At 42.4% G+C, this 23,284-nt stretch overlaps 1 protein-coding gene across 1 annotated transcript in view; it reads left to right on the top strand.

Annotated features, from left to right (window-relative positions):
* Positions 1–21,213, top strand: part of LOC126260651 (hematopoietically-expressed homeobox protein HHEX) — a 171,706-nt gene extending 150,493 nt beyond the window's left edge. The window contains exons 3-4 of the mRNA XM_049957988.1: positions 3,125–3,175; positions 20,341–21,213. Of these exons, the coding sequence (XP_049813945.1) occupies positions 3,125–3,175; positions 20,341–20,463 (174 nt within the window). The 3' untranslated portion in view covers positions 20,464–21,213. The remainder of the gene's footprint in view (positions 1–3,124; positions 3,176–20,340) is intronic.
* The last annotated feature ends 2,071 nt before the right edge of the window (positions 21,214–23,284 follow it).

The following is a 23,284-nucleotide window of genomic DNA, read 5'->3' as shown; positions in this document are numbered from 1 at the left end:
ACAATATTTGTCACTGGTTCAATGTGGAAAGCTCTTCATTTCAGAGTAGCACTTATACCCAATGTCCTCAGTTACATCTTGGATGAATAGGGTGAAAAAAACTACGTATAAAGAATTTACTGTATTCAGAGGAGGATAAGAGACATTTTTATGTGACAGATACGTTACAGGTGCACGGTTTCCCCGCTCCATGAAAGTTTCGACGCGATGTTCAGAGACGGTGTTCAAACTACGATGTGACAAATTTTGTATTAGAGATGCTGCTGAGCTCCAATGGATTTGTATACGAGATACCGAAGAACAGGTTGCCCGTCTGGCTGACGTTGCAGTCATCGTTGGTGAAACAGCTGGTTGTTCTGAGTGGCTTAGACCATCGTTAGCACACAGATACTACACTGCTGGCCACCGTAAATGCAACACCAAGAAAGACAAGAGGTAGCACAACAAAATTTATGTTGTAGATAACATGTTGACCAAGTATCAAATTATTACGTTTACAGACGTCTGTGACATGTGGTTCCTGCCAGAATCAGTAGCCAGAGTAGCCGCCATTGTTGGAGATCACCGCTGCCACACGTCTCGGCATTGAGTCAAAGAGATGTTGGATGTGTTCCTGGGGTACAGCAGCCCAAGCAGCTTCCACACGTTGCCAAAGATCATCTGGTGTGGCAGCTGGGGATGTAATCTGGGTCACTCGTTGAGCAACCATGGACCACATGTTTTCTATCGGTGAACGATCCGGAGAGCGAGCCGGCCAGGGAAGCAATTCAATCTGGTTATTGACGAAGAACCTTTGGACAATGCGTGCCACTTGTGGTCGCGCATTATCCTGTTGAAATATGGCTGTGGCCGAGCCCTGAATGTAAGGAAGGACAACTGGCTCCAGCACCTCGGATATGTAGCGCCGGCTATTTAAAGTACCGGCAATGCGAACTAGAGGCGTGCGAGAGTAATATCCAATACCGCCCCATACCATAATACCTGGTGCAAGACCAATGTGGCGGTGCATAATGCAGCTGTCCAGTATCCTCTCTCCACAGTGTCTCCACACTCGAATCCGACCATCGTGGTGCTGCAGACAGAAGCGTGCCTCGTCAGTAAAGACAACGTCATTCCTTTCTGCCGTCCACATCAGTCTGTCATCACACCATTGGCGACGGAGACGTCTGTGGTTCTGCGTCAATGGTAGACGAAGCAATGGACGTCTTGCGGACAGACCACTCTGCTGTAAACGGCATCGAATGGTATGCGCAGACACTGGATGATGCGTTACAGACGCAATGTGCTGTGCTATGGTTCGGGATGTCACTGAGCGATCCGTCACTGCCATGCGCACAATTTACCTATCAGCACGTGCAGTGGTGCACCGAGGTGAATGCGATCGACCACGTCGGTCCGTCGTACCCTCCTGCATCCAACGGTCACATATCCACATTACAGTTGTTTGGTTTCGTCCAACACGACTAGCGATTTCTCTGTATGATAATCCACAATCTCGGTAAGCCACTATCCTTCCTCTGTCGAACTCGGATACTTGATCAAACGATGTTCGCTGTTGTCTACGAGGCATAACTGATCGTCTTGTGAAACAACCACAAGGTAAACACACGTGCCGAACGTACACTCGTCGAAATCGCCAAGTCTTAAATGGCGCTATGTGGTGGCGCCACAGGCGCGCGTGATGTGCGTCTGCGCTGAAATTCTAATCAGTTGCATATCTCATCGCTGCAAACCCATGGTGTAAATTTCACTTGATTTGGATGCTTCCTTCAGGGTGTTGCATTTACGGTGGCCAGCAGTGTAGTTGTGCATTAATCCAAAGAGACAGTTCCCACAGCATCTCTAAAGCAATATTCGTCAGAGGGCTGTTTGAACACCGCCTCTGAACATCATTAGCGCCACAATCTTCGTGAAACCTTAGCGGAGAAAGGATGCTCCTCTGACATTTTTGTTACATAAAATATTATTTCGTCTTATGTCCTATAAACATTCTACTATTTTCATTACACTTCGAATATCATGCAAAATATTTCTTGATAACATACACAATATTATCCTGTCCAGTTTTCTGATCAATGTTTCGCAAATGAGCCTTTCCTCGCCAGTTCGGCGGAGAACCTCTTCATTTCTTACCATATCAGTTTACCTCATATTATGCATCTCTCTGTAGCGCCATATCTCAAACTCTTCGATTCCCTTCTTTCAATGTTTGCTATAGTCCATTGTACACTTTCATATACTGATGTGCTCCAAACGTTCATTTCCAAAAATTCGTACCTCAGATGAAGGCCAATGTTTGATAGTAGTAGAATCCTTTTGGTCAGAAATTCTCTCTTTGCCTATACTAGTCTTCTTTTTATGTCGTTCTTGCTTCATCCATCACATGTCATATTGTTTCGAAGATAGTAGAGTACCTTCAGTTTGTCTACTTTTCGTCTACTATTTCGCGGTCTCCATGGTTTAATATCGTTATCCAAGTTTTCTGTTTTGGTGGTCAAACAAAGAACACGTTCCACCATCCCGTTACTAGCGCCAAGCGATCATCTCGCTCGGGATCACCGTACCCCGTACCGCGCTGCTCCGTCACGATAGCATCTGTGGCAACAGCCGCGTCTTTCTGCGGGAACGACCACTTGCTGCGCCTCTCGGCTGCTCGTATCCCTTACACTCCAAGATTTTGTAACTTGCGTCTAAATTTAATATTTCTTATAATAAAAGCACTGAAAAACGTAGAATGCCTGATGCGTTGTGACGAGAACTGTCACACTAACAATCACGTCTTTCATCTTTTATTTCCTGGTTCTCTCTTCAATTTGCTCTTTTCAACCGCTGTGTTTAAATCTACTTCAATGAAATAGCAACGACTGCGGCTTCTTTATCCACAACTTTCCACGACACGGAAAAGAATGTAATTATTGATCATAATCGAAGAAAAAAGCAAAGAATTGAGACTAAAACGTTTCACAAATGATTAGGAGCTATACTTCTGTTTCACACAAAAAAGAGATACAATTCATTTCTACATTGAGCGTAACCAAATCGTATTGATATACTTGGGAAATGATAAGCTACTTCTGTCCGACAAGATCAGTTCCATAGATTAATTGTAGTTATTTTGTTTCAGGTGAAGACCTGGTTCCAGAATAGGAGGGCAAAATGGAGGAGGGCGAGCCAAGTAAGTAAAGTCATCAGTCCAACATTTGCAACTACACAAATTGAGAAGTATAGTACCCTAGTAGTATTAACATTTGATATTCCATTTTACTGCAAAATAAAATTAGAAATCATTATAAAGGATGTACTAACCTAATTTCTTGATTTTCGTTGAGTTATTGCTGACTTATAAAGGGCGCACACAACAAGACCATAAAACAGTTCCGTTCTAAAGTAATCCCCACAGGTTGTAAGACATTCATCCCACTGAGAGACGAGACGATTAATACCTGTTTAGACCCACTCTTGCATTTCCTCGTCCGACTGAAACCGACGTCTACGATGTCTTTCTTCAGGTCGTCAGAGGCGTGCAAATCACACGGTGAAAGATCAGGGCTCTAAGGAGGATGTTGCAGTCTTTCGCAACCAAATCACTGAAGTAGTGTTGGCACTGTGGAGGTGGACGTTACAGTGCAACAGGATGATTCTGTCCGACAGCACTCCTGCATCTTTTGACTTTCTGGCGCTATGCAGTTTCTGCAACGTGTCTTTATAGCATTGCACAATGCTTGTGGTTCCACTCTCTAGGAACTTGACGAGAGAGGGCCCCTACAGTTGAAGGTGGTCATGACCTTGTCGGAACTTGCCTGAACAACCTAACATTGTATCGTCCTTCGTAATGCCTGGATATTTCACCGTGTCATTATCATAGCTTTGGCGACCTGCATAAGAACTTACATAGACATCGGATTCTGCTGGACGAGGAAATGCAAGAATGAGTCCGTCAGCGACCGAGCGCTTTCTGCGAAACAGGTGCAAATGGCTCTATGCACTATGGGACTTAACATCTAAGGTCATCAGTCCCCTAGACTTAGAACTACTTAAACCTAACCAACCTAAGGACATCACACACATCCATGCCCGAGGCAGGATTTGAACCAGCGACCGTAGCAGCAGCGCGGTTCCGGACCGAAGCGCCAAGAACTGCTCGGCCACAGCGGCCGGCTACGAAACAGGAATTGATTGTGTCGTCTCCCAGTGGGGTAACTATCCTAACCCATCTGATGTTTACTTTTGAATGAAACATTCCATGGCTCCGTTGTGGCGGGTGTTCGAGTTTCATTTGAATGTCCCTCATAGCTGACACACACCGTGCGTGCTGAAACTTCCTGGCAGCTTCGAACTGTGTGCCCGGTCGTGATACGAACCTCGAACCTTGCCGTTCGGCTCGAGGCTTATCTGCCGGTTTGGCAAGAAGTTTTAATCCGACAGGAACTTCCAAAACTGCGTGAACTAGGCTGCAGAGAGAAGATTTTTTCGGGGAACAACGGATTACTCCACAGCAAATCTGTGAACAGGTGGAACATGTATTACTTTATTCCTCTAGGCTCTCTTTCATTTCTTAATATCAAGGCCACGAATCACACATATAGGCAATAGCTTCCACCTTTCACCGTGTGCCTTAATATTAATACAGTCATAACAGTCATGTTAGAAAATCTTTCGTCGGCCAGATATTCATACAATTCCCATGTACTGCAGAAGCGCCTAAGAAATTTTTCTCAGAGATTTTTTTAATCCCTCTCTGTCTTTCCTAGTGTTTTCCCGTCGAACGGGGCCGAATGTTAAGTCATTTTGCGAATATATTATTTTTATTTTGACTATTGCCGGATGACTCTGTAATCACAATAGCCAGTAAAGTATGGCAAATCGTGTGCTCCAGCTGCCTGTGAATCGTATAAATTTTGTTTTATTTGCTATAATATTTTAGCTGCATAGAGATTTAGGATCAGCTTAAATGGACATGGATAACCCCCTAAAAATCGCACTCAAATTGGCCTTTGTTTGAAGCAAATGGTCGTGAATTTGCCGCACATATTCGATCTACATTTAGCTCACCTTCCTGTCCCTCATGCTAGCACGTTGCAAGTTACCCAGTTACGCAGTTACGCAGATTGTTAGAACTAAAGAAATTTCGATTCCGGATTAGTTTTAAGTTTTTCTCTAACTAGTAATACGACGCTCGCCTGTGTTGACAAAGCATAGATGCTGAATGATCTATATTATGTACTACAATGTCAATCCATTGCAAGTGTTGAGTCACATACACCGTCAAACGATATTTACTTTATGCTGGGTAGGTTGGCTTGTTTAGTGTTGTGCATTCCTGGGAGGATCTTCGGTGGGTTACGTGTCCTTCTTAAACAGGACATTGTAGAATGCTTTCTAAAACGCGTAATAATGCTTCAGGCTGTACGTGGTATTACCTGCCATCGACTGTCGTAGAGCGTCGTTTATCGAGTATGTGGGAGGAACGAAATGCATTGACCAACGTATTTGTGAAGTATTGTATTGAGTCATACTTTTAAATGAAGATTAATGCCTGAGGGTCCAGAGATGTAAATGGTAGGAGCTATGAATGAAGGAAAGTAGTATGTCTGATAAACTGCACGTGTGAGCAGAACTAGCACATTTAATTCTTGGCCTAGGCTACAGACGATAAATAGTTAAGTGTTAAGATTCATGAGAGGGGGACTAGAACCTGACTTATAATTTGGAAATTATTATATAGTGACGCGGCTTATACCAGAATGAAAGGAGAACTGTGATAAAAATTAAACAGAGTGTTATAAACAACTGCTGTTGCAGAAAGGAAAAATGATTAAGATTTAACGTTCCATCAACGTTCAGATCATTAGAGACGGTATTGCTATTGACTTGAACTGTGAATCCAATAAATGCAGTGTTCGTACAGACTATTTTCTCTTCGGGAAACATTTGTTAATCTGATCTGTCACCAGTAATAGGCACGATCCCGTGTATGACAATGATAATTATCTGATATACAATTAGTTAAGCACTGTCATCTAACAGTCCAATGCCAATATTGCGATAGTACAGGACGCGTCAGATAAAAGTGGCCCAGACAGGTGGATACGATTGGACGTGAATGTATGCATATAACCACAACCCGTGACACGCACACCATGTCTACGCCTGCCATGTGATCCACACCTGTTCTTTGGAGCACATTTACACAAGTCTTCACCTCTGAAAAAATTGTTAGCAGTCAGTCTGGTCACGGCCCTGCTGGCCACCCAGTTCACCTGATCTGCCTGTTACTTTGTGTGGGCAGCCCTCAAGTCTAAAGTGTACCGCAACAACCCTCACAGTCTTCAAGAACTGCAGCAGAACATTTCGCATGAGACTGCGGTAATTCCAGCAGTTATTCCCTACCTTTTCTTTCCTTTCCTGTTTTCCCCTCTCCATCTTCAATTTTCATATAATTCCAGCAGTCCAGCTTCGATCCGCCTTCAGCAACTTACTGAACAGGGCCCAAAAATGCCAAGAGATGAATGATAGTCACTCTGCTACAGTCTGGTTAGTGCTATATTTCCTTCCCTCTGCTGTGTTTCTTTGTATCTCGGAACTCTGCTTTCGGGGTTACTTTTATTTACCCCACCTTGTACAATAAGTAAATCTTATAGTAGGCTTATACTCTCCAGTACCAGAGTGTTCAAAATAACTTGACGTTGATGGCTGATTTACCTTTAAAGTGAAAGAATCTCGAGAAGGAATATTGTTAGGTCTGACAATACATCTGACTGGGATTTGGTGCACTTCTCACGTCTGAACCTGTTAAATTGCTCGATCTGTTCTTCCGAGATGACATTTCGCTAGTACATGCTAAAACTATTTTTCTTATATTCAACTCCACAGCCGCCAAACACCGATTAAAAGAAAATTTGGTTCCGAAGACGCTGTGTTACATGAAGGCGCGCTGAAAAGTAATGCCTGTGATTCTTTAATGTGAAAAGTCTTAAAATAAAACAAACCTTATTAACATTCTGCATCCTTATTCTTCATTTCTATCTATTTCTATGTATTTTCCGTTGGAAGGGTCCTAATAGTAGCGTGTAACATGACAGTGTGTAAGGGAACTAGTCGGTGCGTGAGAAACAGTGTGCAGATATCGAGTTTCGAATTCAAAGAGTTCACTGTCATCGAGCATCCTTCATACATGTGATTTTCAGTCCCGATTTGGCCCCATCTGATTTTCACTTGCTTCCAAAACTTAAATGATTACCTTCGAGCACTACCCTCAGATAACGATGACTCGTTGCAAGCAGAGATGTTGCAGCTCCGTCAACAACGCGAAACATTCTGCAGGAACGGTATCAACAAACTGATCTCTCGTTGAGAGAAATGTGTTCATCACCAGAGTGAGCAAGTTGAGAAAAGATATGCAGAGATGAAGATTAAAAATGTAGAATGTTAATAACGTATTTTTTATTTAAAAAGCTGTAGGATACCTTACATAAAAATTCGGAGGCATTACTTTTCAGCACGCCCTCGTATTTTAATGAAATATTTTATTTATCACTATTGCTCAATTTCAACCACTTGATAAAGGTGATGAGATTAAAATTGGCAATTTGTAACGAATAAAGTGTTTCACTCAAATGGAGCACAGCGTCTGAGGACCCATGTCTTCTTTTTTATGCGGTAAGAGTTTAATTTATGCTCTACACCACTAATAACAAATACGCTCGCACTATTAATAACAACCTCCTAAGCTTGGCCACAGCCAATGTTTACGACAGCTTAATCATAAACGAATACTGCTGCTTATTATTTGTAGCTAACAAACTACCTGCTAGAAGAGAATTAGATTACAGTAATTTAGTTTTCTTTCATCTACCTTTACGGAGGGTACTCATGAAGTTTTAATTATCAACTCGAAAAAAATCGTATTGGCAACCGGTAAAGTAGTGATGGTGTTAGCTCTACCCTCACTTTCATTCTTCAGTTTTTTTTGGTCATCAGTCTACTGACTGGTTTGATGCGGCCCGCCACGAATTCCTTTCCTGTGCTAACCTCTTCATCTCAGAGTAGCACTTGCAACCAACGTCCTCAATTATTTGCTTGACGTATTCCAATCTCTGTCTTCCTCTACAGTTTTTGCCCTCTACAGCTCCCTCTAGTACCATGGAAGTCATTCCCTCATGTCTTAGCAAATGTCCTATCATCCTGTCCCTTCTCCTTATCAGTGTTTTCGACAGATTCCTTTCCTCTCCGATTCTGCGCAGAACCTCCTTATTCCTTACCTTATCAGTCCACCTAATTTTCAACATTCGTCTATAGCACCACATCTCAAATGCTTCGATTCTCTTCTGTTCCGGTTTTCCCACAGTCCATGTTTCACTACCATACAATGCTGTATTCCAGACGTACATCCTCAGAAATTTCTTCCTCAGATTAAGGCCGGTATTTGATATTAGTTGACTTCTCTTGGCCAGAAATGCCTTTTTTGCCATAGCGAGTCTGCTTTTGATGTCCTCCTTGCTCCGTCCGTCATTGGTTATTTTACTGCCTAGATAGCAGAATTCCTTAACTTCATTGATTTCGTGACCATCAATCCTGATGTTAAGTTTCTCGCTGTTCTCATTTCTACTACTTCTCATTACCTTCGTCTTTCTCCGATTTACTCTCAAAGCATACTGTGTACTCATTAGACTGTTCATTCCGTTCAGCAGATCATTTAATTCTTCTTCACTTTTACTCAAGATAGCAATGTTATCAGCGAATCGTATCATTGATATCCTTTCACCTTGCATTTTAATTCCACTCCTGAACCTTTCTTTTATTTCCATCATTGCTTCCTCGATGTACAGATTGAAGAGTAGGGGCGAAAGGCTACAGCCTTGTCTTACACCCTTCTTAATACGAGCGCTTCGTTCTTGATCGTCCACTCTTATTATTCCCTCTTGGTTGTTGTACATATCGTATATGACCCGTCTCTCCCTATAGCTTCAGTACGACACATTTTCCCAATGGTGGATGATTTTTCGACTACCTTAGCTGCAGAAGTCGTCTGTTCAGGAAATGTTCAACCACAAAAACCACCTCATCGTCAGCCCAATAATGTCTGCCACATAATGATATTTTCACCCGTTAAAAAGGGAGACCAGACACTTGGTATTTAGGGTTCCATGGGCCGGAGTATTTCATGTTGAATAGAAAGGATCGCTGAGACTTAGAAATCTTTATTCAAAGACACGCCCGGTTTTTCAAACTATATTTGTATATATATTTGCCGTTTATCTGTATACAAACGTATAAACAGGCTTTTCAAAATTCTGGCATTGGCAAGTAATGGAATGAAAAGCCGATTAGGTTAGTGTCAAATTCAGTTCATAGAAGCCCCGGGCCCTCCAGGGAGAAGGTGAGGCATTTCTCGCGCGATGCTGACCCTGATAGCTCTCGGAACCATTTTGTCCGCCATCGTCACTATACCCGGCCCTCGGCTACCAGAACTGCAGACGTGTACCTATAAACAAAAAGAAAATATTTATGCAACTGAAATTTTTTGTCGTGACAATTTAATCCTTGTGACTGTCGCTCGTATGTTAGACTTTTTTAAGGTTTTATAGTATTACAGGCCGTTTATAGTTAGTTAAGAGCGACAGGTCAATTTCATCGAAGCAATACTTGAAGTCTTAGGAATTCCTTTCCACATTTCTCACCAATTTCCTGTAATGTGATGTAGCACTAAAACGAGATAGGGAGAGAACGAGAAGGTGGGAGGGTTCAGGTCGCGCTTCGGAAATAGTTGGCGATTTTTAATGCGCCGTTACTGTGTGCGTCTTTCCATGGCGGCATGACAGGGCGCAAATACAGCTAGGACAAAAGGAAAAATAGACTGCCGAAGTACTTTGAAAGAGACCAGATCCAAACACCTTAAAATTTTTACAATGTACTAATATGCCAAATTCGTAATCTTTATTGTAGTATACGCTACGACAAACGTTTGTTAATAGTTTAAACCACGTAATGGACCAGAATTCACATCCCGGTCCGTGATACGGCGGATACTGCGCTTCCAGCCACGCTGTCGCAGTACGCCTCACAGGCTGACTCAGAATTTCAGCTGGTCACTTTCTTCTTCCATGGGACTTTTTATTGCTATCAAAATTAAATTAACCTTTGACAGGATGCACTAACGACACTACTGATGACTTTATGGGCAATTAGACACAGTCAGCAAAGGGCATTCAAAATTAAGCTTTCCATGGCGGCATGACGGGGCGCAAATACAGCTAGGACAAAAGGAAAAATAGACTGCCGAAGTACTTTGAAAGAGACCAGTTCCAAACACCTTAAAATTTACTGAAAATGATTTTAATTTTTTTGGGTGGAGCTTGAATTTCAGAGTCTAGGACATTGCTCTGTATTCACTATCCAAATTGTTCGTCGTCTTGCGAAAGGCAGAGGAAGTAATAGGAGGAACTGCGCAGGAAGGGCGCTGCTTGCGACACGGCCGCAATTGACGGCTAAAGAGCTTGGCGGGCAGTTATCGCAGCGAGCTCGGCTCCGTTTTCCGATGCCCCGTTTCGTAACCTCGAGGCCAGGAAGCCGCTGTATCCTCCGCCTGCTTGCCTGCCCACATCCTTGCACACGCATTGGCTAACGCGCCCGATCTCATTCACGCTGCCATACCTATGCAATCTCAAGCTTCCGAGAATATGAACCAGGCAGACTGATAGCAGCGTGCTGGCCAAGTATGTATGGCCAAGAATGTGTATTTTCTCTCTACTAAAATTTGTTGTTTGTATGAATTCCTGTACTACTCGACCTGTCTTAAGTTAATTCGTAAGTAAATTTGTAACTAAGTTCAAAAATGGTTCAAATGGCTCTGAGCACTATGGAACTTAACATCTGAGGTCATTAGTCCCCTAGAACTTAGAACTACTTAAACCTAACTAACCTAAGGACATCACACACATCCATGGCCGAGGCAAGATTCGAACCTGCGACCATAGCGGTCGTGCGGTTCCAGACTGAAGCGCCTAGAACCGCTCGTTCACACCGGCCGGCTGTAACTAACTCTGTCATGTGACGCTTCAGTGGTGCTACAACCCCTGTCGGCTGTTACTATGGGAGTTACTTTTGTGTTCCCCGGAGCAATGTTTGATCCATCCGCTGTGAGGTGTGACGGGAAAGCAACATACTGCTTCGGTAGGTGATTCTAAGTTTTTTATTTTTTTAAATTTTTTTTAAGTTTCTGTGTTTACATGAATCAGCAGCAAACAAACAACGCGTTCTGTAGCACTTAACTTACTAAAATACAGACACTGCACACAGTGAAGTCAGCTGTGGCGCATGAAATCACGATACTTAGGGCAAATTCTTAAATTCTTCTGCTTGACAGTATAAAAGCAGTTACTGCTCACTGATACTACGCGTCGCAACTGTCCTGTCTATTTGCATATGAAGTTTATATATCGTCGTGAAAGATCTACCGAAATCAAACATCTTAAAAATGTTATTTCTGTACAGCAGATGTTATGTTTTCACTTCTTTTATCTAACGAACTGATTGATGAGACCATGTGCCGACACAGAATTGACGTGAGAGCTTATTTTTATCTCAGATCTTACACTGGTTATTTAACCAGTCGCGGCGATGGAATGGAAGAAATTTGATCTTATTTTTATATATTTCACCAGATGTGTGGTGAACATTCAAGCAATAAAGCAGTTTCACGTAAACGCATTTAGACCCTGCTAATTACATTTGATCGAAACATACACTCCTGGAAATGGAAAAAAGAACACATTGACACCGGTGTGTCAGACCCACCATACTTGCTCCGGACACTGCGAGAGGGCTGTACAAGCAATGATCACACGCACGGCACAGCGGACACACCAGGAACCGCGGTGTTGGCCGTCGAATGGCGCTAGCTGCGCAGCATTTGTACACCGCCGCCGTCAGTGTCAGCCAGTTTGCCGTGGCATACGGAGCTCCATCGCAGCCTTTAACACTGGTAGCATGCCGCGACAGCGTGGACGTGAACCGTATGTGCAGTTGACGGACTTTGAGCGAGGGCGTATAGTGGGCATGCGGGAGGCCGGGTGGACGTACCGCCGAATTGCTCAACACGTGGGGCGTGAGGTCTCCACAGTACATCGATGTTGTCGCCAGTGGTCGGCGGAAGGTGCACGTGCCCGTCGACCTGGGACCGGACCGCAGCGACGCACGGATGCACGCCAAGACCGTAGGATCCTACGCAGTGCCGTAGGGGACCGCACCGCCACTTCCCAGCAAATTAGGGACACTGTTGCTCCTGGGGTATCGGCGAGGACCATTCGCAACCGTCTCCATGAAGCTGGGCTACGGTCCCGCACACCGTTAGGCCGTCTTCCGCTCACGCCCCAACATCGTGCAGCCCGCCTCCAGTGGTGTCGCGACAGGCGTGAATGGAGGGACGAATGGAGACGTGTCGTCTTCAGCGATGAGAGTCGCTTCTGCCTTGGTGCCAATGATGGTCGTATGCGTGTTTGGCGCCGTGCAGGTGAGCGCCACAATCAGGACTGCATACGACCGAGGCACACAGGGCCAACACCCGGCATCATGGTGTGGGGAGCGATCTCCTACACTGGCCGTACACCACTGGTGATCGTCGAGGGGACACTGAATAGTGCACGGTACATCCAAACCGTCATCGAACCCATCGTTCTACCATTCCTAGACCGGCAAGGGAACTTGCTGTTCCAACAGGACAATGCACGTCCGCATGTATCCCGTGCCACCCAACGTGCTCTAGAAGGTGTAAGTCAACTACCCTGGCCAGCAAGATCTCCGGATCTGTCCCCCATTGAGCATGTTTGGGACTGGATGAAGCGTCGTCTCACGCGGTCTGCACGTCCAGCACGAACGCTGGTCCAACTGAGGCGCCAGGTGGAAATGGCATGGCAAGCCGTTCCACAGGACTACATCCAGCATCTCTACGATCGTCTCCATGGGAGAATAGCGGCCTGCATTGCTGCGAAAGGTGGATGTACACTGTACTAGTGCCGACATTGTGCATGCTCTGTTGCCTGTGTCTATGTGCCTGTGGTTCTGTCAGTGTGATCATGTGATGTATCTGACCCCAGGAATGTGTCAATAAAGTTTCCCCTTCCTGGGACAATGAATTCACGGTGTTCTTATTTCAATTTCCAGGAGTGTATGTCTCTCTGTGCTTAACGGGGCATGGGGTGGAACTGTAGACGTCATAAGGCGACAAAAGTTTTCAGCAATTGCTTCCTTTATCCATCACTATAAATACTAAATCAATCTACGTACAAAAATAGGAAACATGTTTAATCAAATGGCTCTGAGCACTATGCGACTTAACTTCTGAAGCACCGAGCGAGGTGGCGCAGTGGTTAGCACACTGGACTCGCATTCGGGAGGACGACGGTTCAATCCCGCGTCCGGCCATCCTGATTTAGGTTTTCCGTGATTTCCCTAAATCGCTCCAGGCAAATGCCGGGATGGTTCCTTTCAAAGGGCACGGCCGACTTCCTTTCCCGTACTTCCCTAATCCGATGCGACCGATGACCTCGTTGTCTGGTCTCCTTCCACAAAACAACCCCAACATTAACTTCTGAGGTCATCAGTCGCCTAGAACTTAGAACTAATTAAACCTAACTAACCTAAGGACATCACACACATCCATGCCCGATGCAGGATTCGAACCTGCGACCGTAGCGGTCGCTCGGCTCCAGACTGTAGTGCCTAGAACCGCACGGCCACTCCGGCCGGCCAAGTTTAATCATTGCTACGCTTCACTTAATACGCAAAATTGCGTTAACAGTTCACAGACAAGAATTTTCTGGAAAGAATGGCACTGTCGAATCTATAACATAACCTGTAACGCATTTCCTTTCTGTATTTACATGTTTGTTGCATTGCAACACATGACTATTTACAAAACATGCGAAACACTGGTAAATTTAATGAGCTTCTGTGATTGATCTTATATTATAAATGGTTGACAAAACTTATAAACTTAGTGCCCCGTCGCCTTTCAGTAACGGTTTATCTACTCCTGGTAGAGTCCTTTGCAAAATTATGACTACAAATGACACTACATTTCACCAGCATCAAATGTTCACTGCGGACCGTCTCTGTTCATTTCTTAAGAAATTTTGGCGCCGCAAGCGAAGAAACCTATAAAGATTTTACATTTACTTGTGTTTTCCACACGTCGTTCTGTGTCAATAACACAGCATGCACAAGTAAATTGTAGAACCGAACGCCACTTCCTTCATCTATTCATTACTGCATCCGTTTGATACACCACTCTTGACCATTTTGGTTTCAGGTACATGAGAATGTGTCACTAGAAAGTTATAATGACTGCTGACATCTCAGAAATACCCCTAACCGTCACAGTTTTCCCGGCAGAGATACCTGTGAGCAATCCTTCCAGCTTAATATCGATCTTTTGATAAAACGCATTCTAACCGTCAGCTGTTTATTTGTACCATTACTCATGTTCCGGTTTCGGTTATTAAACATTATCCAGGATGTAGGGTACAACAGATTAGTTAAAAGCATCCCACATTCTTTTCAGGCTGACCAATCTCGAAAATAATATGGGGTGCTTTTAACTATTCAGTTGCACCCTATGTCCTAGATGATGGTTGATAACCGAAATCGGTAGATAACAAATGGGACAAATAAACAGCTGACTGTTAAAACGCTTTTTACAAACAATTTACGGCTTTTGAACCTCACCTTACGGAAACGTAAATATTAATCTCACTGAGCTAAGCCCAGGTCATAGCCTAAACATAACATCGTGATGTACAGCGATACGAGGAATCTGCAGTCAGCAATCTGCAGAATCTACTGCAGAACTGTTATTCACGGTCACTATGAGGACTGAAATTAAGTTACGAGTGACCTCGTGTGTCCCGTGCTGACTACAGGCCCGCAATATGCTTAATAGAGGTAATCCAAATTATTGTTGTTGTGGTCTTCAGTCCTGAGACTGGTTTGATGCAGCTCTCCATGCTACTCTATCCTGTGCAAGCTTCTTCATCTCCCAGTACCTACTGCAACCTACATCCTTCTGAATCTGTGTAGTGTATTCATCTCATGCTCTACGATTTTTACGCTCCACGCTGCCCTCCAATGCTAAATTGGTGATCCCTTGATGCCTCAGAACATGTCCTACCAACCGATCCCTTCTTCTAATTAAGTTGTGCCACAAACTTCTCTTCTCCCCAATCCTATTCAGTACCTCCTCATTAGTTATATGATCTACCCATCTAATCTTCGCCGGCCCCGGTGGTCTAGCGGTTCTAGGCGCGAAGTCCGGAACCGCGCGACTGCTACGGTCGCAGGTTCGAATCCTGCCTCGGGCATGGATGTGTGTGATGTCCTTAGGTTAGTTAGGTTTAAGTAGTTCTAAGTTCTAGGGGACTGATGACCACAGTAGTTAAGTCCCATAGTGCTCAGAGACATTTGAACCATCTAATCTTCAGCGTTCTTCTGTAGCACCACATTTCGAAAGCTTCTATTCTCTTCTTGTCCAAACTAGTTATCGTCCACGTTTCACTTCCATGCATGGCTACGCTCCATACAAATACTTTCAGAAACGACTTCCTGGCACTTAAATCAATACTCGATGTTAAAAAAAAATTCCTCTTCTTCAGAAACGCTTTCCTTGCCATTGCCAGTCTACATTTTATATCCTCTCTACTTCGACCATCATCAGTTATTTTGCTCCCCAAATAGCAAAACTCCTTTACTACTTTAAGTGTCTCATTTCCTAATCTAATTCCCTCAGCATCACCCGATTTAATTCGACTACGTTCCATTATCCTCGTTTTGCTTTTGTTGATGTTCATCTTATACCCTCCTTTCATGACACTGTCCATTCCGTTCAACTGCTCTTCCAAGTCCTTTGCTGTCTCTGATAGAATTACAATGTCATCGGCGAACCTCAAAGTTTTTATTTCTTCTCCATGGATTTTAATACTTACTCCGAATTTTTCTTTTGTTTCCTTCACAGCTTGCTCAATATACAGATTGAATAACATCGGGGATAGGCTACAATCCTGTCTCACTCCCTTCCCAACCACTGCTTCCCTTTCATACCCCTCGACTCTTATAACTGCCATCTGCTTTCTGTATTTTGCATCCGTGACTTATTAAACTGATTATTCGGTAATTTTCGCATCTGTCAGCACCTGCTTTCCTTTGGATCTGAATTATTATATTCTTCTTGAAGTCTGAGGGTATTTCGCCTGTCTCATACATCTTCCTCACCAGATGGTAGAGTTTTATCAGGACTTGCTCTCCCAAGGCCGTCAGTAGTTCTAATGGAATGTTGTCTACTCCCGGGGCCTTGTTTCGACACAGGTCTTTCAGTGCTCTGTCAAACTCTTCACGCAGTATCGTATCTCCCATTTCATCATCTACATCCTCTTCCATTTCCATAATATTGTCCTCAAGTACATTGCCCTTGTATAGGCCCTCTATGTACTCTCTCCACCTTTCTGCTTTCCCTTCTTTGCTTAGAACTGGGTTTCCATCTGAGCTCTTGATATTGATACAAGTGGTCCTCTGTTCTCCAAAGGTCTCTTTAATTTTCCTGTAGGCAGTATATATCTTACCCCTAGTGAGATAACCCTCTACATCCTTACATTTGTCCTCTAGCCATCCCTGCTTAGCCATTTTGCACTTCCTGTCGATCTTGTTTTTGAGACGTTTGTATTCCTTTTTGCCTGCTTCATTTACTGCATTTTTATATTTTCTCCTTTCATTTATGTCCTCTAAATTATCGTATTTCACTCCTAGTAAAAAGAACTAAATCGCTATTACTATGCTTGTCGAAAACAGTAAAATGGTAGTCAATACATAACAGATAGAGCACGCAACTCACAGGTCAACATTTGTTACATGTCGACAGAAATCAAGTTACATGACTGTCTTCCCCGTGAACCATTGTAAACAGACGGATGCATTTTTCAACACGCTAAAAAAATTCTTACAACAGCATCACAAAGCATTTTGTTTTACAACCGATATACAGTCGTATCCTTTTTCAATAAAATGAATGGGTGTATTTATGTGCTGAACAGATAACTCACATGCGACTACTGATTTAAAATATTATGTTCAATTTTAGTCCACATAGAATTCTGACACTATTTGCCTTAGCCCTACAAGTGCATACATAAAGCACCCAATAGATTGAAAAGGCTGTAAAAAACGTCGGTGAGTATATTTGACAGCTAAAAAAAAGGTAGTGAATGGAACTGGGGAGAAACGAAACCGATGGCCCCCCGATGATAAATAAAGGTGATTTGATGACAAGACACACCCTGAGGCATTACAAACTCGAAAATCTGGCAATTACTTGTAACTACCTTCGAATCTGTCTATATAACGTAGTAAACAAGAAGAAAAAGAGGAAGAAATAATTTAAAGCAAATTCACGAATGTGTACCCTAGGACAACCAAGACTGCTCTTTACAACTATTTAAACAAAATTTAGTTCCCTCGAGTACTTTCAGTTACAGTGTTACTCTGAGGTAACCAATAGTGCTCTTAACAGTTGTCGTAAATAAGTAGTTTTCTGGATTACTTCCTGTTTCAGCGGTGGTAACTATAGTGTAAATGCCTAACACAGACATTCCTCACAATAACACAGAATTTATCGACATTAATACGTCTTGAACTGAGGACTAGGAAAATCTGCTCATAATATTCTGGTTGGTGTTAGTGACTGCGTATTTCAGTTGCCTCAATTGTACATGGAATGTTTACTGTTTCCTCTGATCAAACGCGTAGCCAAGTACTGCTCTGCGAACATGTTCGTATCGTCTCCATGCATAAACATATTTTCCACGTCATGCGAGCTAGGAAACAAGTCATTCGACTCTCTGCAGGAAAGATAAAACGTCCTTTTGCCACAGGAGATAAGATAGTGTCCCTGTCTGCTGCTTCGCAGTTGTCGAAAGCTATTACCTCCTATCAGAGAAAACCACGCCCTTTCTAGCAGTGGGCACCGTCTCTTCCTTCCTCGCAGATGGCGCTGTGCACTTTACCTCGAATGAAACTTCCAAGTTACAAACCCCGAAATGTACAGAGAACTTCTGTTGCCTACAATACACGTTCTAAGTTTCGTAACACAAATGCTATCGGTATACCTTCTAAAACAGAACACAATGCCACATGTAATAATGAATAGAAAAGGTTTCTATCTGTTTTGAGTACTTCAGTGCCTTAAAAAATACATTTCACTGAGAAAGACGATAAAGTATCTCTACTCAGAACATAGTTGACCTAAGACAAGGATGATAATAGGTCTGAATTAGTATCTATATTGTTTGTTTCCGCTTTAGGTTTATTGATTTTTACTGCGAAAATTTGGTAGAAATATAGAAACTTTGAGTTCAGTGTACAGTACGTGACGCAGATAGGCTGGCAAAGGTGCCTGCGTCTATTGGTAGGTGCCACAGGTTACACAAATCTCGTACATACACTACATCCATGCCTTATTAATTCACATAAATATACTTGACGATGGAGGTATAATCCTCCGAAATGTGTGTTGGAAAGAATAATGTAATAAACGTGATTCGTTACAGTACTTTCAGATGATACTCATAACGCTTGCTGACACTTTAACGGAAGTGTTGGCACTTCAAGTGGAGAGCTGCACCTAACCAGTCTTCGGACTGAAGACCACAACAGCAATCTCATTTTCTAATTTCCTCAACTCTACCAACAAGTCGTTATATTGTATTGGAGATTTTGTTCTCTAGAGGCTACTACAATGAATTCATCTGAGGAAGTCAAAATGTCATCTGAATGGGTTTCATGTGTTAATATCTTTGCCGCTACCTGTCTTTATCATCCGACGAAGATATGCTATAGAAAGCAAGGAACTGAAACTACAGTGGAGTCAAACACATTGCCTCGTAACGAATATACCAGTGCTTCGATATTCTGTTTTCACTTAGTACCTGCAGCTTATACACTGGCTCCAGAAAGGTCTACCTACAACACAGATAACTGTTCTTCTATATGGTCCTAGTGTTCAGCTCTTCACGTCAAGTACCTGATTTACGGCCAAGTATACAGCCTTATTTTTTTCTAATAAGTACTATCGTATGGGGATATCAAAAAAATTCTGGCTAGATTAGGCGTTTGTTACTAGGCAGGAAGCAGCATGTTATCTGATGCAGAGTCAGTTACAGATGTAAAAGTAGCCTGACTTCATGATAGTAATCTGCCAAGGACAGAACTTCTACTTATAGCATGTATCGGTTCGAAAAATGCAACAATGATGACCGATATCAGTCGAAATCGATTTGCAACAAGATAAATAAATTATGTTTCCGTAACTGGTTGCTACATTCTTTATAATTTTGTATTTCACGCTCGCTGCACAGAAAGGGAAACTTGTGGAGTCCAACATTTAAAAATTTTGTATTTTTCATCCCTTTCCTCTAAAGGTAGAGTGGACTGTTTGAGTAATGGCTCACTACAGAGGCAGGCCCTATCCAGTCGAATACCACATGAGATGGTAGTTTGGGACAGGATTACAAGTTAAATCATTTGCCTTACATCCAAGGAACACCATTGATCAGCAGTGGGGTATGGGAGCTATTTTTAATTTTATTCTGGAATCAAATGTATCATACAAAAAAACATGAAAGCCTAATTATGTATTATAGTTATATTTATTAGTGTGGATTTGGAGAAAAGACATTTACTTGTTCTACATGTGTAGTACACACTTATCATGAGTGTGGTGCATATTACATCATCCAAAATAGACGTATATGCTATACTATAAAAATTAAAAGGGGAAGAAAAGGAATTTTATAAATTTATACGACATTTATGTTATTGTATTACATCAACTCTCAGTCTGTATTCTAGTACAGTTCTTCATTAGGTCCAAGCCTCTTCTCTCTATTTCGACATTATTTATTTCAAAAACATTTCTCATGTGAGCACATATCCATCACAGCTTTTCAGCTGCCAGTAACAACAGTCCACTTATTGTTAATACTCAATGTATTTACTCATTTCAGGACCGATGTTTAGAACTGAAACTACTGGATACTGTGCTCCGTATCAAGTTCATTTATCTGATACTCTAATGATGCACTATGCCCAAAACACATAAACAAATAAAGTTTCAATAACAAGTGCACTGTTGTTGTTAGTGGCCATAGGGTGGCGATGAAGATGAACTCAGTATTGTTAGAGTCGTTGCAGTTTCCTAGACGACTTTGTGGCGCAAATTGAACTACTGTTCGCCACTGGGCCTGGACTTTCCAAAATTTCGTTTTGCGTGATACTAAAATCATTTTTCTCTGGTTGCAGGCCTCTGACTGCAATGGGGCAGCGACAAGTGCAGGAAAGAGCAATACATCACCTGGACTTCCGGAAGACTCAAAGCCAGCAGCTGTGCCTGCTGGCAGCACCATGGCCAGCATCAGGACGTGAGTCCTCTTTCGAGCCTTGGTGATGAATGATCCTCAATTTGGGTGTTCAGCTGGGGGCACAGCCGTCTGCTTGTGGATGTGATTGCAGCCACATGCTGTGTCAGTTATCCCACCCTGACTGAAGACTTCTAGGAGACCACACCAACTCCCCAGCTGAGAGAAAGAAACTGCACATGGACAGTGGATAATCTGTGCACAGACTTCCTCTGAAACGTTTGATAGAATACCATGACATTATTAAGTTCTTTTCCGTCCATGGAGTTAACTCTCCTAAATGTACATACACATACATCACACTATATTGAATTTTTGAGGATTCTCATGTGCCTTTGTGTGTGTTTACTTTCTGTGTTTTGAATACAGTGGAGACTACTGTTGCTGTCTTTCAGCAAGTACTGTATTCTTCTAATCATAGATACTTCACAAAGTGACAACTTGTTTTACATGAGCTGGGACAGGGTAGTAGCGCGCAAATTGTGAGCTGTTAAAGGGCCATGATCTGTAGATTATGTGCGCTGTGGGAAGGCACTCATCAAAGAAAATAAGATTGCTGTTTTCAAAGTGACATTAGAAAGACTGAAACTACTCGAAAAACGTATGTGAAAAATAAAATACAGTAATAAATGTTGTGTTATATGTTATTCATATTTTTTGGTACTTTAATACAGCATGTTGTTTTACAACAGTTTATGTGTTATCATTAAGTTCCATGTAAACCTCACATTTAAATCTTCACAACTAGCAGTATGTTGTCACCAAATTGCTCTTATAACTGCAGCATTTGTAGGTTCACTACTAATTAAGACCAACTGAGCATGCAGTATGTATACATATGAGAGCTTTATTTCAATGTCTCATTCATCTGTAAATATAAAAAGTTTTAAGATAGTGTTTGTGAGTTGTTTATTTATTCTTCACTGGTTTCATGATTAAAGCCCTGTGCTACGTCATCAGTGTCCTCACTGGTGGGAACTACATGGATATAGGTCAAATACCGAAAAAATGTGAGTGTAAATCACTAACACTTCTCTCTGTTTTCGTAAATTTTTAAATAATGAATTTCAAACAATATTGTACTATCACAAAGTAGCCAGAAAGTAACTGGCTTCCAATGAAAATTAATAGCTACACTTTTACTTATACTTATCACCTCAAACAAGAAAAAATTATTTATTCAAGACATAAGAATTTATGAGACACTATTCTAGGTATGAGTGACAGACTATGGTTTAGTTATAGCCTTGTGTGCCCTTCCTGGGCTAAGTAGCAGATTTATATACCAGAGGTGCTGGGTTCAGTACCTGTGACTTAGCCATTTGAGCCATAAATGGAATGCATGACGGAAGTAATTTTCTGCAGTGAGTAATTTGTCTTCATATTACAGCTACATATTTCTATTAAACTGAAACCTACGTGGATGCATTCTGATAAGAATTATGATACGGCTCCCTATTTCTGCTCAGGAATGGACCCCCTACGAAAAACAATTTTAATTCGCACCCATATTCAGTTATGTTGTGTTCTCGATAAGTTTTTTGCTGAAACTTACATTCGCTAGCGGACAGTGTAGATCATATTTCCTATTAGTGACATAATTGTTTCTTACATGACCTCCAGCTGCCAAGATATTCAACCATCTACATAATTATCTGATGTGTTTACAGACTACACAATTACTTTATATATGTTTACAATGAATTTTCAATACTTTGATCCGCATAGAAGCTGAAGCAATGAATTTAAATTTGTGCAAAGGCGTGGACTTGAACCCAGGTCTCCTGGTAACTAGGAAGATGTGCTATCATCTACAACACCCTGGCACTGTGACTAACACAGCTGCATGGAATACTCTAGTGCAAAGTCCTCCCTAACACAAACTTTAATTCACATCTCAGCACGCCGGCCGCTGGTGGCCGAGCGGTTCTGGCGCTACGGTCTGGAACCGCGCGACCGCTACGGTCGCAGGTTCGAATCCTGCCTCGGGCATGGATGTGTGTGTTGTCCTTAGGTTAGTTAGGTTTAAGTAGTTCTAAGTTCTAGGGGACTTATGACCTCAGCAGTTGAGTCCCATAGTACTCAGAGCCATTTGATTTTTGAACATCTCAGCACATCTTGATTTTCTCCTTAAACAGTCAATATTGATGTCGGTCTCTGATATTGGAATAGCACACTAGCTTCATACATAAGGGGTAAATTTTGTCTGTGCCTCAGGCATAGTAAGCAGGACACCTGGGTTCAAGTCCTGGTCTTGGTAAAAATTTTAATTCATTGCTTCAGCTTCTCTATCTTCATTGAAGACAAAATTGAGACTTAGTATGTCTTCAGAAAAATGTAATTACATGAGACTATTTTCAATAGTTCACTCTCAGCGACCTTAATGGTAAATAATCTTGTTATTTTTTACAAGTGGTAACAGCTGTCTTAAGCTGAGAATATATCTTTGTTTTGTTGTGGTCTTCAGTCCTGAGACTGGTTTGATGTAGCTCTCCATGCTACTCTATCCTGTGTAAGCTTCTTCGTCTCCCAGTACCTACTGCCACCTACATCCTTCTGAATCTGCTTAGTGTATTCATCTCTTGGTCTCCCTCTACAATTTTTACCTTCCACGCTGCCCTCCAATGCTAAATTTGTGATCTCTTGATGCCTCAGAACATGTCCTACCAACCGGTCCCTTCTTCTAGTCAAGTTGTCCCACAAACTCCTCTTCTCCCCAATTCTATTCAATACCTCCTCATTAGTTATGTGATCTACCAATCTAATCCTGAGCATTCTTCTGTAGCACCACATTTCGAAAGCTTCTGTTCTCTGTTTGTCCGAACTAT

This window comes from Schistocerca nitens, chromosome 5 (assembly GCF_023898315.1).
Source record: "Schistocerca nitens isolate TAMUIC-IGC-003100 chromosome 5, iqSchNite1.1, whole genome shotgun sequence".
Lineage (NCBI taxonomy): Eukaryota > Metazoa > Arthropoda > Insecta > Orthoptera > Acrididae > Schistocerca > Schistocerca nitens.
This window is presented reverse-complemented; position numbering and strand designations above follow the sequence as displayed.